The sequence below is a fragment of the Chaetodon trifascialis genome, chromosome 7 (assembly GCF_039877785.1).
Source record: "Chaetodon trifascialis isolate fChaTrf1 chromosome 7, fChaTrf1.hap1, whole genome shotgun sequence".
NCBI lineage: Eukaryota > Metazoa > Chordata > Actinopteri > Chaetodontiformes > Chaetodontidae > Chaetodon > Chaetodon trifascialis.
Window position 1 is genome coordinate 9083085 of NC_092062.1, and position 16891 is coordinate 9099975.

The 16891-nt window shown below is 42.3% G+C and overlaps 1 protein-coding gene across 1 annotated transcript in view; it reads left to right on the forward strand.

Moving 5' to 3' along the window:
- Positions 1–16891, forward strand: part of zfpm2a (zinc finger protein, FOG family member 2a) — a 115972-nt gene that overhangs the window by 67053 nt on the left and 32028 nt on the right. Inside the window, exon 5 of the mRNA XM_070965993.1 lies at positions 4889–5000. Coding sequence (XP_070822094.1) covers positions 4889–5000 — 112 coding nt within the window. The remainder of the gene's footprint in view (positions 1–4888; positions 5001–16891) is intronic.

The following is a 16891-nucleotide window of genomic DNA, read 5'->3' on the forward strand; positions in this document are numbered from 1 at the left end:
TAGTGTGCAATTCCTGCATATTTCTGTTATTTAGTCTCCCAATAGCAGATGCTATAGCCTTAGAGAGAGAGGGAGAGAGGGGGGAGAAAAAGGAATGAAAGCAGTATGTAGGTATCTTTTCATTTCAGCAGATGTAACCATGGCCATTTAGAAGAGGGAGAAATGGCACAAAAGCAGACTTGAGAAATGAAGGCATTTCCCACTTTATGTAGTATGTTGACCAAGAATCTTATTTCAGGGTGCTGTGAAAAATATGCAGCTCCTAACTAAGCATATACACAGCTTTTCCAAGCATGGATAGCAGTGGGAGAACACAGACTGTGAGGCTGGCTCTGGCCATTTTATTCAACAAAAAAAGACCCTTGCAACCCATCCATCCTTGAGGCTAAGAAAATATTAATACGCAGAGCGATAACGAGGGCTAGAGGAAAATCTCCCTTAATGAAATTTCCAGTTGACCACATGCAATTTGTTTCATCGCAGTGAACAACTAATTGCAAAGGACGTTATCAAGGTGTGAGTGTGCTGTCTGCTGTAAACTGACTGGTAAAACAGGTACAAATCCTTTATCCTCACTCCCATGTTAGAAACAGAGAACATATAAACTTGACATAACCCATACAGAAGCTTGTTTTTTTGTTATATTTATACTGTTGGTATCGCTGGAAAAGAACATGGTACTTTAGAATTATTTGCAACATGTTGCTAGGATGCTAACACAGGGTCAAATGTAATGAAGGGGAGAGAAAGACACATGTATTTATCAGTAATTTAAAAAAGCTTTTTTTTAGTGGGGGAAAAGGGAAAAACAGGCAATATTCAAAAGATGTTTATACCATTATTTGACTTCAGCATTTCCACTGGTGTTTTTGTTTCAAAATGGCACTACTTCATACCGAGTGGGTGTTGAAAGCGGGATGTATAAAGCCAATGAATGTCTTGAGATATTCAGACGCAGTGGTTTTGATCTCTCAGTTGTCTAAATCCTGCAGCTGTGGGATCAAGACAGATACAGTGCCAGTCAGTGACCTTGGTGGAGGGAGAAAAAAAAATGCAATGAGGAAAATAATCATTCCCACCAAGGTTTGTATCGATTTCACCTGCCCTGACCATGAAGCGGGTTAAGAGTAGCCAGTGGTGGTGAAATGGTCAGCGGTGATATCATTAGCTTGTTGTTTACACAGGGAGGCAGGGAGTTAGAAGAAGGCTGAGTGTCACAAGCCACTTTCTTCTTCACCTCCTTCAGCTGATCAGAGGATCATGGTATCAAGGAGGGATTAGTAGCGACTTGGGATTTGTGTGATTGGTTAATTTATTGCGGTGATGGCAGGTCTTTCATCTATGGCAACATTTAATCAGCGCAGCCACAGAGGCTATTACAGGTTAGCTCCTTTCTGGAGTCAGTCCGGCTGTGCCATCAGCTCTATCACAATTCCCCTGAAATTTCCAAATTATCTGGAACAGGCTTTAGCTTCTCAGTAATAAAAATTAGAACAGATTCCTGATAGAAGCTTTTGCTCACACAGGGCCAATTATAAATAGTACAGCCCTGCCTTGGAAGAGGGAAAGGGAAGGGGAAAAAAATCCAACTCTGAGAGATGTGCACGGAACTTATCGTTCAGCCCCTGCTCCGCTCTGATCCAAATCCGTGTGGCTGAAAATTTATATTAGATTTTATCACAGAGGCCTAAGTCTAGAAAAATCAATGAAGGTTATCTTTTATGTTGCAGCAACTTGTGGAAATATTGATTTTCATTTTATAGCGAATTTGGAGCATCAGTTTGTAATCACTTCCTCGCTGACTACACTGTTTTGGTCACTGTATCTCTTACACGAGGAACGGTAACAGAGCTCAGAGGAAAAAAAAATACCGGGAGAGTATTGAAACCACTGGAGTGAAGGCAGAGGGTGGATAAACCATAACACACTACATAGACAGGAAGGCCAGAGGGGCTTTTACAGGCTCTGACAGGGATGATAGTCTGTAAACTGATATTTAACACTATATCTCTATAAATGAAACAAATATTTACTTGTTTTTTAGTATCTTTTTATTTGAAAATCTATTAAGAATACCTGCAATAAAATATGATATTGAAAATAGGTTAAATGTATTCATTTTTTGCATTTTTGACATGATAAAGATTGAATGACTATTGGCCACTTATAAACAATACATGCACATGCACTGAATTTTTGCACCTGACATATTTAACTATCCAACAGGGGTCAGCAGATTTTACTAACTCCCCCCAGTATTCTGTTTTGGACCGGAAAGAGCTTCCATACATCACATTCCCTGGTTGTGTGATTGTTCAGGAGAAGAGGAGTTTGTTTCTATAACGCCAATTCATCATATGCTCCCTCGCTCCAGGGAAATCTAAATTTTCTGCCTGTCAATCTGCATTTCTTTTGGCCTCGGCCACTTAGGCCAACTGATCCGGTTGTACAAATGTTTTCATTTGCATTTGCAGGCGCTCCTCCCTGCAGTGACGCCACTGTGTCTTAATCCAAACTGTTGTGTGTGCAGTTGCTCCTCTGCATTTCTTTGTCTTCACGGTGGCTGGTACATGCAGCATGCTTGCAAAAGCACATAGGCCACTATTGTCGCGATAGATGCATTATGTAAATCTGCAGTGAGAAACTGTCATGGGTTGTTGCTGCTCCGCTTCCACAAAAAGGAAGCAAAAAAATAGTAGAAATTAACAATAAAATCAAAATAATACAGAATACCCATAGTCAGAATTTTCAAAGTCTCTGTCTCAGCAATAATGAAAGGAACAATTGTGATGAATGCATTGAAATTTCTCATGATTTGTAACAGGGGGAAGATGTCTAGTTAATGTGGTATTTTGTCCCTGTTGGCTACATTAAGAGCAGCTGGAATATCATGAATTCCCAGAGGCTCAGAGGGACGGCAGAGAGGCCTCACGCTGCTGAATAAGAGATGGCTCCAGTCTGGAGATCTAAGGAAGGGTTAATCTGATTCCCATTTCAGATAGTTGTCCTAGCAACAATCGGCCGGTCTGCTCTGCTCCTTTGACAGGGGTGTGAGATTTTCAGGTTAGCCAGATAGAAGACTTTATTGTGAGGCTAATTTGAAATGTGAAATCGAGGATGACTTAAATTACAGAGGTCCTCTCTGTCTCATCTGCTGCCAGGATGGGATAAGAAGATGCCAGGAGAAGGAATAAGAATATCAACAGACACAATTTACTGTGTGTGTTTGATCAGTTTGGCAGTGTGGTTTGCCAATGTGCATCTATACAGATACACACACACAAACACACACACAAACACACACACACACACGTATGTTTATATATATATATATATATCTATATATACATATAGATATATATACGAAAATCACTTTTTATTTAGTACATGTATTTGTCTTCTTAATTTGCAGACACAATCCAAACAGATTGCTATCGTCGCTTGAGATGTATTTGCTATTTGTAAATAATGCTCCCTAAAAATTCAGTTTGTCCAGCCTCAGACTAGATGGAGTTCATGGAAAGAGAAATGGGCGGGTGGAGGAGGAGGAGGAGGGAGGAGGAGGAGGAGGGGGCATGCAGGCACACTGCCGGAGCATAGTGCTCATCTCTTGTGCATATCTGTGCCAATTCAGACCTTTAACATGCTCAAGTGACATTTGCATTTATCCTTGAAGGTTGTTGCCTTTTGCGGGGGAGAAATAAGTGAAAAGCACAGGAGAGAACGAGCATTTTTCTGTTGCATTAGGCAGATGGACAGTGTCCTGTCGCTGCCTGCCTCAGATGGAAAAAGAAATGAAGTGTCGAGATTGCACCCCAACCCATTTTCTCTTACCTAAACTATTTCTGTAACATCCTAATGAAGGAGGGCCCCGAGGTTCAAAAGTAATGGCCTTGAAATACTGACATTTTGCCTTTGAGTAATAGGCTACTGTACCCAGCTGCCTGAGATGTTGCTGCCACCCCCAACACACACTCAGCACCTCCAACACACCATTTTGCAAGAAGGAAAAGAAAAAGAAGAGCAGAATAAAATAAAACCTAATAGAAAATCATATGAGGATATATAGAGCAAGCAAATCTAGTGACACAGCACCATGTGAATCTATTATAGTGGAGGGTGTACTCTATCTCCCTCTTTTATTTTTTCTTTCCAAGAAATAAAACTCCGCGTTTGACCTCTGACCAAGAAGAAAAATGACCTTACACATTCAGAATAATTTTTCCGGCATATTATAAAAACTCTAACCTCAATCGCCCTTTGAAATGGATACTGATTCTTTAAATTCTTCCCTGCTTGTTTCAGGAAATAGTGAGATCCTGGTGATAGTGAGGCACAATGTGCCCAAAGTTCACAGCTGAACACTCGCTTCCTTCTCTCTGAAAGTCACCAGCCTTTCTTTCTTTCTTTCTTTCTTTCTTTCTTTCTTTCTTTCTTTCTTTCTTTCTTTCTTTCTTTCTTTCTTTCTTCTTCTTTTCTTTTTTTCATAATTCCCAGACACCTTAGATGTTCTTCTTAATCTAAGAGATCTGATGCTGAATCACTGGGTTCAATCCTGGATGATTATTCCTCCTATTTGATACAATGCAGGCTCTTACACCCATTTGTCACCACTCCAACCACTGTACTGCCTTTGTCTGCATGCCACCACACACACACGCACACACACACACGCACACACAAAACCTGCCCTGATTCTCAAATCTTCTCAGCAACATACATAAAAAAAATGGATTGGGATGGACTTGAGTTGCATGCTGTATAGTTTCTGAAATTGCCTGTTTATGGCCATTCAGCGCAGCAGAAGAGCGTAACTCAGTGGTTATTAATGTTTCTTTAATCACCAAAATAAGCAAATGATTAGTGTTTGTTATCTGTCCCCGTCCAGAAGACGAAGAGCACGGTCCCGGTGGTGCTGAGCGCCGGCCCCAGGTGGCTGCTGGATGTGACTTGGCAGGGAGCGGAAGACAACAAAAACAACTGTGTGGTGTACAGCAAAGGTAAGCAAGCAGCGCCGGCATCCTGTTATCTCTCCGCGGCGCAACACACCACGCCACGGCACCGCCGCAAAGACACTGACAATCCTCCATCCACTCCACTCCTGCATCCACCCCTGTCTGTCTCTCCGGCTGTCTCTCCGTCTTGCTTTTATTTTTCTCTCCTCTCTTTCTTGCTCTCCTTGCTTCTCAAAGTCACACAAAAATGACTGCAAGTGCGCAGCTACAAGGACACACAAGAAGACATACATGCACACACACTCCCACACCATATCTGTTTTACTCCAAAGAGTAATTTATATCACTAAAACTCTGATTAGGAACTGAGAAACATCACTTGACACACAAAGTTAATGGTCTTTAGATTTCACAAGGTAATTAATGCCCCCTTTTTTTTCCTCTTTCATACTAAGTGAATCCCTATCTCAGTGCAGATAGTGAGCAAAGCACAAGTGGAGATGGGTTTGCCATTTCGCTTCATTTGTTCTCTCACTAATTCAGCAAAGCTTTAGCTGTACATCTTTAATAAATCAGATGCATTCATACAAGCCCCAGCAGAAATAGATTTATGTAAATATGTGCAAAGAAACACAACATATCTGTCAGAAAATCCATGTTGCTTATTCAGCTTTGACCCTACAAGCACAAAAACCCAAATGACGCACTGTCATAAAGATAAACTCCTCAATCTGCTATTTGTGTCCAGCACAGCCTCATTAAAACAGCCCAACATGGATCTGCAGACAGCCTGGTTTGTTGCAGATTGTATGAGAAGATGCTTAAACTGTATACAGCCCTGACACTACAGTCTGTAGCTCCACTCCTCATGAAAGCACAAGGCTTCTGCAGCTATAATTGGGTCTTGACGGGTGTTAACCAGAGAGACACAGCAAAATAAATACGTAAATAAAGATGTGTTTTGGATTCCAAAGGGTGAAGGAAAGGGGCTCCATTTATCACTTTTCAAAAATGATTACCCCGTGACAATACCCCCAAAGCTGAAATGGAGCTTCTTCTCCCTCAAAGTGAATAAGTGGCAGGAGTGGGATTTGCAACCCGGATTTTCAGTCTCCCAATTCTCATCTACTAATCACTAGACTGCACTGGGGAGTTATCCTCTTAACCGGCTACTTAACTTTGTGCTCTTTATCACCAAATCATTAAAGTTTTGATAAGCTGTTAAAGAAGATTATGCACTTCTTTAAAATCTTCTAATCTTTTTGCTCAGAGACTGACTGTATGAAACAAAAAAAAGAGGGGGGCAATAACAGGATTTCTCACATTTTCAGTTCAGGCTGGAGAATTTCCTCTGCTTCTCTTCATACATGTATCTTGGAGATAGCATCGCGCAGAGCGTCATCACCTCAGCTGTGTATCACTGGCAGCTCCTTTGTTTGCCACTTCCAGTTTGACCTTATTAAATTAAACACAATAACATCTCCAGACATCCCCTTGTGAGAGTTGTTCTGTGTTGTGCTGCATAAGTTCATTACAGTAAATCCTCCACGAGAATCTTCACACGCTTGCCAACTGATGATAAATGATAATAGAGAGAACGTTGAATGCAAAGAATTAATTTAAATCTGCGAGTAGAAGTTAAATGTCTCGTCACCTCGTGGTTGCTTTGTCTGAGAAATCACTGAAAAAAACAGCATAAAACACGTCAGATATCATTTAATTCTCTTTGTTTTTCTGCAGATTTTACATGTTTAGTTATCGATGTTTTACATGTTTTTGCAGGCAAATTGTTAATTTCATTTAATAAGTGTGTCACAAAAATCCCGTCTTGATGTTTAACATCATGAAAACTTTCCACTTTGAAACGACTGCTACAATAAATATCCAAAATTCGATACTTCTGTGATACCACAAGGTACAAAAATTTAGGCTGTGTAATTCCATACTTGACTCGAACAGCTTTGTAGCAACTTTGCCACAAAGCTTTGGATAAATTGGTTGGGTGTCCGTTTTTCTCGGCTCTCTTTCCAAAATTGTTCCACATTTTGCTCCTGGCGACTTTTTTTTTTCGGTGGACTGGAAGGAAGTTCAGAAAGTGGTGAAGTGTTTGATGCCGTTCAGCCGTTGGACTCTTGCGTCTAGACTGTGACTCGATTTATGCCGCTCATTCTTCTTCGTCGCCCTCTTTTAAATATTCCAATCTGCATGTGTGGGCACCCTCTGGAGGTGACATTGAAATTGAATGTCAGCGTGCTGAAAATATCAAATCTTTGTCAAATTCAATTTCGAATTCGACCACTTCGCTTCAGTTTTGAAGCAGTGCTGGAGTTGTGTTTATCGTGTCGACACGAGCGTGGATCGACTGAAGGGAAAAGCTCCAACAGGAACTTTCTTCCCACCTCTGAAAGCTCAGGCCCAGATTGTTTATATCTTCACCCCCGTGCTATTTCTCCTCTGTAGGCTGCTTCATTGCTCCCTGAGATGCGTTACTTATGGAAAACAGTGAATATCTCAATACACAGTATGCTTGCAAAATATGTTTTGGCTCACGTTTCAGTGGTCTCAGCTTTCTTTATGGCTGCCTGCAAAGATAGTAGCAGTTCACTTTGGATGCTTGCCAGTGTGAATCTATGGGGGAGTATCTCTAAGTAAGGACTGGTGATTGGTTTGAGTGGCTGTAGCTTACTGTTGGGTGTTCTGTCCTATGATTTCTGCATTACATTTTGTACAAGTGCTCATCCTCTGTCCCCGAAACTTGTCATTCAGGAAGTCGGGGAAATATGTGGAGAGGCAGAGAGGACAGAATTCAGCAAAATGATTCCTCTGAGAGTTGTATTCTAGCGGTGTGTTATGTATAATACATGCACTGGAGTGTGTAACAAGCAGCAGGGTGGTGTAGTCTGGTCCCCCACGGGGTGCCCCTGGTCACCAGCACCAAGACATGCTAACCTAGTGTCAAATATAGATTTTTTATTTTTTTTTTGCCTATATTAGGAGTCCTACAATTCCTGTTGCCAGCGAAACTATGTCTTTGCTGACAATGTGCATTCTGTTCCTGTCCGTGTCATTTCATCCAGATGAACAGGAAGACAGCAGCTTTTGATCCATTTAAAGACATTACAAGTCAAAGACCATGGTTCTTCATTTCAGGCATTTAAATGTTTCAAATTAGGATTCACAAAGCCATTCCTTGAATATAAATTCTTTGAATTACCGTTCTTAAAATGAGGAGCAGGAAGAGCCCTAAAGTGGAAGTGGAAAACTGCAATATCTGTTTTTCCCAGGCTGTCAGCATGGCCCTGTTTGTTTTACATTAAACTCCCAGGAAGAGCCTTAGCAGCCAGCCATTACTAAAACTCTCAAGTCTACTACTGCGCTAACTCATTATCGAGAAATCCACCTGGAACTCCCACAATGCTCTCCTCCACACTTCGACAGTTTCTTTGAACCGCGGAAGTTATAGAAACAGGCAGCAAGTCTGCAGAGTAATTATATGTTAGAGAGAGAGAGAGAGAGAGAGAGAGAGAGAGAGAAAGAGAGAGAGAGAGAATGACAGACAGAGACCCAGAAAAAGAGAGTGAAACAAGTGGAGAATTTTCTGTTTAGATAAACAACAAATTGATAAACATACAGCTGGAATAGGATAGATTTGACAGAACAAAGAAATTCAGCCCCATTTAGATTTTTCTCTTTTAACATCTCCAACCTGAATATGTTAGATTCTGCTCCAATATTGCAAATCTGCCTGAATGGAAGAATTTAAGCGACTGTTCGGACAGAGAGTGTGGCCAAGCCGAAGTGTTATGCGTTTACTGTAGTCAGACAGCTTCTTAAAGGATGTGCCCGGTGTTATTCTATATTCCAGCCCGTTCATACCACAGATGTCAGTCTTTCAAAAGAGGACAGAAATACATAGTTTCATTTTTTAAATAAGATGAGTAATTTCCTAAAAAAGCTGAGCACTGTAGTTTTTAGCAGCTGTTACTGAAACAAGAGTAAATTGTGCATTCGTTGAGGACTATTTTGAGCAGCGGATTAATACAAATTTAGCATTTACAACAGAAGGATGGTGTATGTGGGACTGAAAGATAAACTACAATGCCATGATCGTTATATATAAATAAAGGAACGTGCCAACCAATGGTGAGCTGAATTATGTGGGGTTTTTTAAGTTTTTGGCTGCTGTGGAGCTCTATGGCACAGAAGAATGAGATGAATCTGACTTTGGCTGCACAGGAAAACTTTGTTCAGTTCAGTGTTGTCGTGGTCTTTCTTTTTAAATGTGATAGAATATAGAACGACACCAACAGCATGCTTTCAAATTTGTGCATTTTTTGTAAATAAGTAACATTTTAGCACTTTCTGTATCAGTTATGTTTTATCTTATTTGCAGAGGAAATGTTGAATTCCTGCCATGTATTTCTGTCCCCTTAAATGACACTTCTCTACATTGTTTGCTGAAATCAAATGCAGTCAGATGTGAGTGCACAGTTAAAGACAAGCTTCATTTTTAGGTCTAAATTACAATGTATGACTTCATTCGTTCTCAGTGTGAGCCTTCATTGTGCTTACCCCATTGTTACCTGATATCTGAGCCCATTGAAACTATACACACTCAGTGTGACCACATTATGTGGCATTATTCAGAGGTCACCTAAACTTTTCAACTGTAAGCCTCTTAAGCCAGACCACATTCAGATACAGCATGTCCAATAAGTCTCCAGAGCAACTTAGCCCATTGTTAGCGCAGAAATTGACCAATGTAACTGGGCCATTTTACATAAGCCCGGACAGTGCCGAATTAGCCAACTCACAGTGTCTTTGTATTATTTCATATTCTCTAAGTCCTCATAATCAGATCCTTTTTTATGCCTTCATTTGCTCTTTCCTCTGCTCCAGAGCTGTAGACCTCTGAGGCATAAGATGAACGAGCATGACCTGCCTGGACAGATGTAGTATCTATTTGACTTTTTTTTTTTTTTTAAATAAAACCAGCCTTGCAATGTACTGCCAAAGACATTTTGAGTTTTTGTCCACCAGAAGTGTAAAACCGCACTGTTTCCAGCCCTGGCTGCATGCAGCATTAAACGTTACGAGGAGAGGACTCTTACAGTTCAAAATGTAATTGTTCGTTTCAACCCTCCTCTTTCAAAATGACTGCGGCGAATAGGAGGTGCGAGGGTTATTATCTGTTATCTGGGAACATAGCGGAATAGTGTGACTGAATAATAACTAAACAACTGACACAATGTAAAAATTTCATTATCAGTGTATTAAAACAAAATTGTACCCTAAAGGAGTCCCCACCACAGCTCCGAGCAGCCGACTAATTATGTTTAATTAAAAGACAACAGATCAACAGAATCGTTTTCATTAGGAAAATTATTAATGATTCCACTGCAACAATAATTGATTGCACTGAGCTACGCGATAACTCGGTACGGTCAGGCTGGAGTGAGCCGGGTGGAGAGGAGCGGCTTTTTTAGGCATTTGGCAGCTGTTGAGCAGTGTGTCTTGTAGCTGAAGCTTCCACATTAGCAACTGAGAAGTTGTAAAGCTGGCTTTGTGGAGAGGAGAGGAGGAAGAGGAGGAGAGTGTGTGGTGGGTTAAGGACAGCAAAATCCAAATCATACGGCGATCTTGGAGGACTTAAGCGTCCCACACGTGTATTTAGGAGCACAGGGATTCATGCACATACAATCACACACATTTTAGCACACGGCTGAGACGGGAACACACACTCTTATTATTTCCTCCTGTCCCTGTCTGCAAACACATTCAAGAGGGCGTTTTCTCTCAATTTTTTTTCCCCGTCTCACTCACAAGCATATAAAACCACATGCATGCCCGCGCACACACACACACACACTTTGCTGCTGCTCCATTCAGAGCCATGTGAAAGACGTCAGCTCCAGACGCTTCCTCCGACAGCCTTTTATGTGCATTGTTCTCGTGCCGCGCAGGCAGTTTCCCTGTGCTAGACACTATACCACAGCCACCAGACACCACATTCTGCCACAGCACCCACATTCGCTGCAAACACTCTCACACACAGACCAAACGCCATTACTGAACATTTGCATAATGGCTGCTGACACATATATGTCCATCTGCATTCAGCTTAGACTAAGCCTTTAGACAAAAACAACAATGCAGGGGGGACGTGTAAAAGAAGTGATGGGCACTGATGAGGGACAAGATTGTTCTTTTCATGTAGCACCATGCAACTTTAAATTTTGTAGCTGTGGTCTGCATGCACATTTTTGGAGTCTGTGCTTGTGTGTTGTGTTGTGTTGTGTGTGTGAGTATAGCCGGTCGTCCTTGTATCAATGCCACGGAAGGTGTCAGGCTAATGAGCGTGGGCTGTCCTTAGAGCAGGAGGGTTTGGGTTGTGCCATTCACTCTGCATATTTAAATGCCTTGTAGAGCTTAAGCAGGCCCACTTTTCCATGTCAGGGCAGCGTTCAATCCTGCTGCGACCATTAATTATGATACCATTGTGCTCCAGTGTGGCTAATAAGAGTGATGTATTGCACCCTCGTGGCATTATAATCATCTGAGTGAAGTACCTGGACTACACTGAGCTCGCTTTAAGCACCACGTTTTTCAAAAAAAGAAAAAACAGTGAGTGAAGAGGAAGCTTCTTTCCTCCTCTTAGCCTCCACTTCTGGCTGCATTGGGTAATGCTTCGACATGAGAGTGTGTCACAGATTTAACTTCTCTGTAATTGTATAATCAATGGTGAGAAATGCTTTGGTATTGATCATGCAGGAAGGCTGAATGTGTGTCTGGGAGTGAAGGCACACATACAGTCACTTGTGCTCAAAATACTGAAAGTGCACAGGCGTCAAAAGGAGATATGAGTCATTGTTTTTGATGCTTTTTTTTCACTTTTCCATCCATGCATGTGCTCTCTCCCTATCTGCACTGTATGAGAATGTTCCACATATGAGTTGTATGCATTGCTTTCACAGATGTCTTTTAACACAGAACTGGTTAAATGGATTTTGAGGAGCTGCTTCTTAATATTTGGAGCATGTCTCCTCAGTGCTGAATGTGTTCAATACAGATGGGGAGAAAAAAGATCACATTTATTACATTAATCACTGCAAGTTAATGTGATTATATATACTTTATATTTCCCTTCTTAACTTCCCTCCCTTTAACGGCATAATCAATGACCGTTTTTATATTCATTGAAAAATTCTGCGGATATGAAAATAAGCTTCCGCGAGGTTTTTTAATCTACTGCAGGATCTTGAGTGAGTAATTAAAGAGTCCATTCTGTGTGTGTCTTCCAAAAGCCCTTAGCCTGCTTTTAGGCCTGGGTATGATGCAGCCCACCGCCCCCGTCTCTGCTGTGGTAAGTAGGTGTGAAAAGCATTGTCAGTGTGCTTCAGGATAAAGCCCTGCTGTTGGATGCCATTGGTCGGAGTCAAACCCCCCCACACACACACACACATACAAGTGTGTCCACACAAGATCCAGGAGCAGGTTGAGAAGAAGTGTGTGTGTGCGGGAGAGGATGTAGGGGGTCTTGGAGGGGAGTGTGTGTGTGCAGGGATAATCAGAGACAAAAGCTGAGAGCTGGAGAGAGGGGCCTTTCTGCACATCCACATAGCTTTTTTTTGGGGGGGGGGATGTTGGTGCCTTTTTATCAAGCTTGAGGGCGGTCACAGTGTGTGTGTGTGTGTGTGTGTGTGTGTGTGTGTGTGTGTGTGTGTGTGTGCGTGTGTGCGTGTGTGCGTGTGTGTGTGTGTGTGTCAGAGAGAGTGAGCAAGAGAGATGGAGGGAGGAAGATAGAGGAATCACTGGGGTGGAGGGGTGTTTAGATCGTCAGTCAGCGTGATGGAAAACCACACGGTTAAAGTCTCTCTGAGGGTTGACACAGGACTGCAGCGAGTGGAACTAAACAAGTGAAACTGAGTCTAGGTGAAACTCTGATGCACTGAGTGAGAGAGGCGATGATCATACTATAAAAAAAAGAAAAAAGCCCACAGTGAAGGAAAAAAAGAAAATGACAGTGGAAGAAAAACACTGATGCAGCCTTGAAAGAAAAACATACAACACTGACTGTTACAATGATACCTCTCGCTGAGAGAACAGAGGTAGAACAATTCCACTCAAGGCCTACAGTGGCTGGTGGAGCAGGACCCATTTTTCCTTTGGTAATGTACACCCCTGCAAATCAATTTTTAGCTTGGGCAAAACATAATCAGATTTTCTCTGAAGAAATAGCTGGACACATTACAAAATTGTTTTGTGAGGTCGCTGCTGTGTTCATGCAGGAGAACTCTGCGATAACCTTTATACATACCTTTGCAGCTAATCCATTTTATTGATTGTACATCCACCTGCGTGGGAAAAAAAACACATAGCCCCATTGTCTTTAGTGCACCCTATCAGTGTGATATCACAGTTTTTCTTTTCTCATTGTAACGCACGGAGGAACACAACTGCAAGCCACCTCTAGCATTAGTACCTTATCTGCAGTTTGTTTTATCATGCTATCTGGTCAAGAGATCTGAGCTATTCTACCCCTCTTAAAGTCAAATGCCAGGGGTAAGGACACAGGGGTGCATGAGGAGGATTTAACGATATGGAGTTGTAGCAATTTGGACATGTGATGCATGGTGAATAATCCTGCTAGAAGTGTGGCTAAAACATGTGTCATCTGTGTGTTTGAATCATATGGAGAGACTTTATAAACCCTGCAACAAGCCTGAAGGTTCCCATCCTGTCTCTTTTAACCATGTCCAGGATCCTTTTCTAATCTTAATCAAGCTGTTTTTAACTTGCTTAAACTTAACCAAACTGTAACCATAGGTGGTGGATGAGAAAACACTTATATGAATCCTTTCTGCAGCAATTTTGTGCTGTTTAGGTATGAAGACTTGTTGGGCATGTTCCTCAGCTGCAAGTCAAACAGCAGACAAGGACGCTTGCATTGGACAATTCTGCAAACTGTCCAGTTTACATCCAGAGTTTCAGAAATTCTCGCTTTCAATGTGTGTGCATTAATCATATGGTGCTTATATTGACCTTATTGAGCGGATCGGTTAAAGCAGGCGGGGAAAAGTGCTTGGTCAAGCTTACGGAGGACTGTGGTCGGGCTTAGCATAAACGCAAATGTTAATTGCAAACTCTCATCTCCTGCATGAAATTCAAATGCGTAACATGTCCACCACCCTGACTTCCTTTCTGCCTGACTACATATAGGGCACATTACTTCCTGCAGTGGCACTGAATGCTGGGAAAGGGCATAAACTGTGAGGGGAGGAATCTTCTGATACAGATGCAATTCCTCGGGCTGCTGGGCTGCTGTTGGCCTCCAGATCAGAAATCACTCATATGGGTTCTTTCAGAAAGCAATTACAAACAACCTGTTTTGTCATTTAAGCATGATGACTTCTTATTCTGATTTCAATAACAGAACAGTTAGTGACAGTTCCTTTACATTTTTAAGATTGTCTGTGTTACTGGCTGGTTATGAGCTCAACTCTACCTCCTCTAGGTTGCTTTAGTGCCTGAGCTCTGCTGACCTCTGCCTGTCGGCACTGGGTGACAGAGATGGGTGCCCCTGTTCCTTGTGTGTGCTTACTGTGTATGCGCTAGAGAGAGAGAGTGGGCCGAGCGGCGGGCGAGCAGACAGGCGTGCTGTAGGTACAGTAGTGTGGAGGACTAGACATCAGTGTCGTCCAGGTCAGACAGGGCCATCCATTCTCTAAGCCCCAGGGAAGGGAGAGAGAGAAAGAGAAAGAGAAGGAAAAGGAGAGAGGAGTGTGTGTGTGTGTGTGTGTGTGTGTGTGTGTGTGTGTGTGTGTGTGTGTGTGTGTGTGTGTGTGTGTGTGTGTGTGTGTGTGGACAGAAAAAGAGAGATGGGGGGGTGCTTGATGCACTGTTTCTCTTAACTCTGTCAAAGCCACTCCATTGTGCTCCCCCGTGCAGTGAGTGGAAACCAATCTGTCATCGCTCCACTAGCCAGCATACTAGGAGAGGGCTAGACTGCTGGAAACACAAGTCTATTCAATGTGAAATGTAACTGGAATCTGAGCCCTTGGATAGCAGGATTGAAAAAAAAAAAAATGATGTAAGATTTTTGAACCCCACTATCCCACAGACTGTGAAATGGAAGCCATGAGTACAGTATTTGGGTCTGCGCAAGATAGGTTTCAGTCTCGTATCTCCCTCTTCTTCACGGAGAGGTGATTGACATGTTTTGTTGATGGAACTCTATCCAAACCATGTGAGGTTTGCATAGGCATGAAGGGCTTAAAACCTCAGATAGACATCCTCGCTCAATATTACCCAGCAGCGTTGGCCTCCTTTGTTTAAGATTTGATTTTTTTTTCTTTTGGCATTGACAATATTTAGACAGAGCAGTGATTGAGTAGCACAGAAGTCCTCAAGTGGGTCTGTGAAGAATTGAGCTTTCTTTTTCCAAGTCCATATCCATGTTTTCCTCATACCTGTCACCTATAGAAACCCAGCATCTCCTGACCAGCATGGAAAACATGGCCACCTCTCCTGATGCCCTGAGCTCACTAAGCCTGCATACTGTTGAATAGTGGCTACTAATGCTATGTTCCGATGCCATTTGGAGTCACTTCTTCCCCTCTCCTCGCAGGAATCCCCCTTGCGCCATTTTCCCTGTAATCTCCCCACTCTTCTCTCTTATGGGGTGGCTCACCCGCTGCTCCTGCCACTATTTCACAGCCCCTCTCCTTCTTACAACCAGCACCTCCACCATTTTAATCCCTTTGACCCAAACCCTGTGTGTTTCCCTGTATCAACAGCTCCTGGAGATTACATCCTGCCTGCCTCCTCACCGCTGTGTGCTTCAGTCATTGTGGCTGTAGCTGGCTAGTGCATGCCAGGGTCTTAGTCAGACACTGCTGGGTGTGATAGCCACTGTGGCTAGTTAGCTTGGTCGGGGTCGGCGCCAGAGTGCAGGCAGCTGGAAGAGGAGTGAAAGTGAAAGAAAATGGTACAAAGTCAGAGTGGAACACGAGGTTTGGGCTCGCGGGAGACAATTCAGAGGAGCTCCGGCCTCACATTAAGGTTTTTTTAGGTGAAAAAAAAAATATATTGGACTAAATTAATGATGAAATAAAAATGATTGAGCTTTTGCCTCACTCAAATATTTTCAGTGTTCCCTTGAGCAAGGCAGCTAACCTGCATCTGCTTCATCAGAGGTGTTAATAAGTCAAAAGACCAGCAGTTCTTCAGCTGTATTGGAATAAATTGGTAAAGGTGTGCGACTTAAAGACAAACAAGGATTCTCATTTCACAGTATCTGGAGGAAGATGGATAAGTCTTAAATGTTTTGGTGATATGCTTAACTAACTATTGTTTTGGGGTGCCCTGATGGACACTAGCATTGACTGCGAACAGCACCGTCCATGGTTCAAGTGCCCGTTTCTTTGCACCAGTCCAATCTTTACAATGTGTTATGACGAAGGAATGGAGTGCCCCAAACATTCAAATATGACGTCCCTTGCTGAAATCTATAATTCGGAGATAAAACAGAAACTGTTGTAAAACTGTGTATACTTTTCGAAGATTAATTATTAGATGTTAGATCCAATTTTTCAACCAGAGCTCTGAAATGACGCCCAAGACACGTGGATTAGTTCTGGGGAGCGTAATGGTGTAGCTGTCAAAGCGCAGGGTTAAATCTTAATATTTCACTCAGTGTGAGCATCATATAACTTCAAAGAGGTGATGAAACAAGCGGATACAGAATACACATGCGATATTTCCATACAGTTCAGAAACTTGTTTCCCTAGATTTAAGCTACTTTAGGGGAGAATTCAGAGGAAATCAGGGTTCAAGAGGTTAGGGGAGTTATCTCGAAACAGCCTGTCAGGATCCTTTATTGCTTCTGCATAGCTTGTCAGAAGAGTGAAGCAGCCGTCAGGATAGTCAGAGCCGG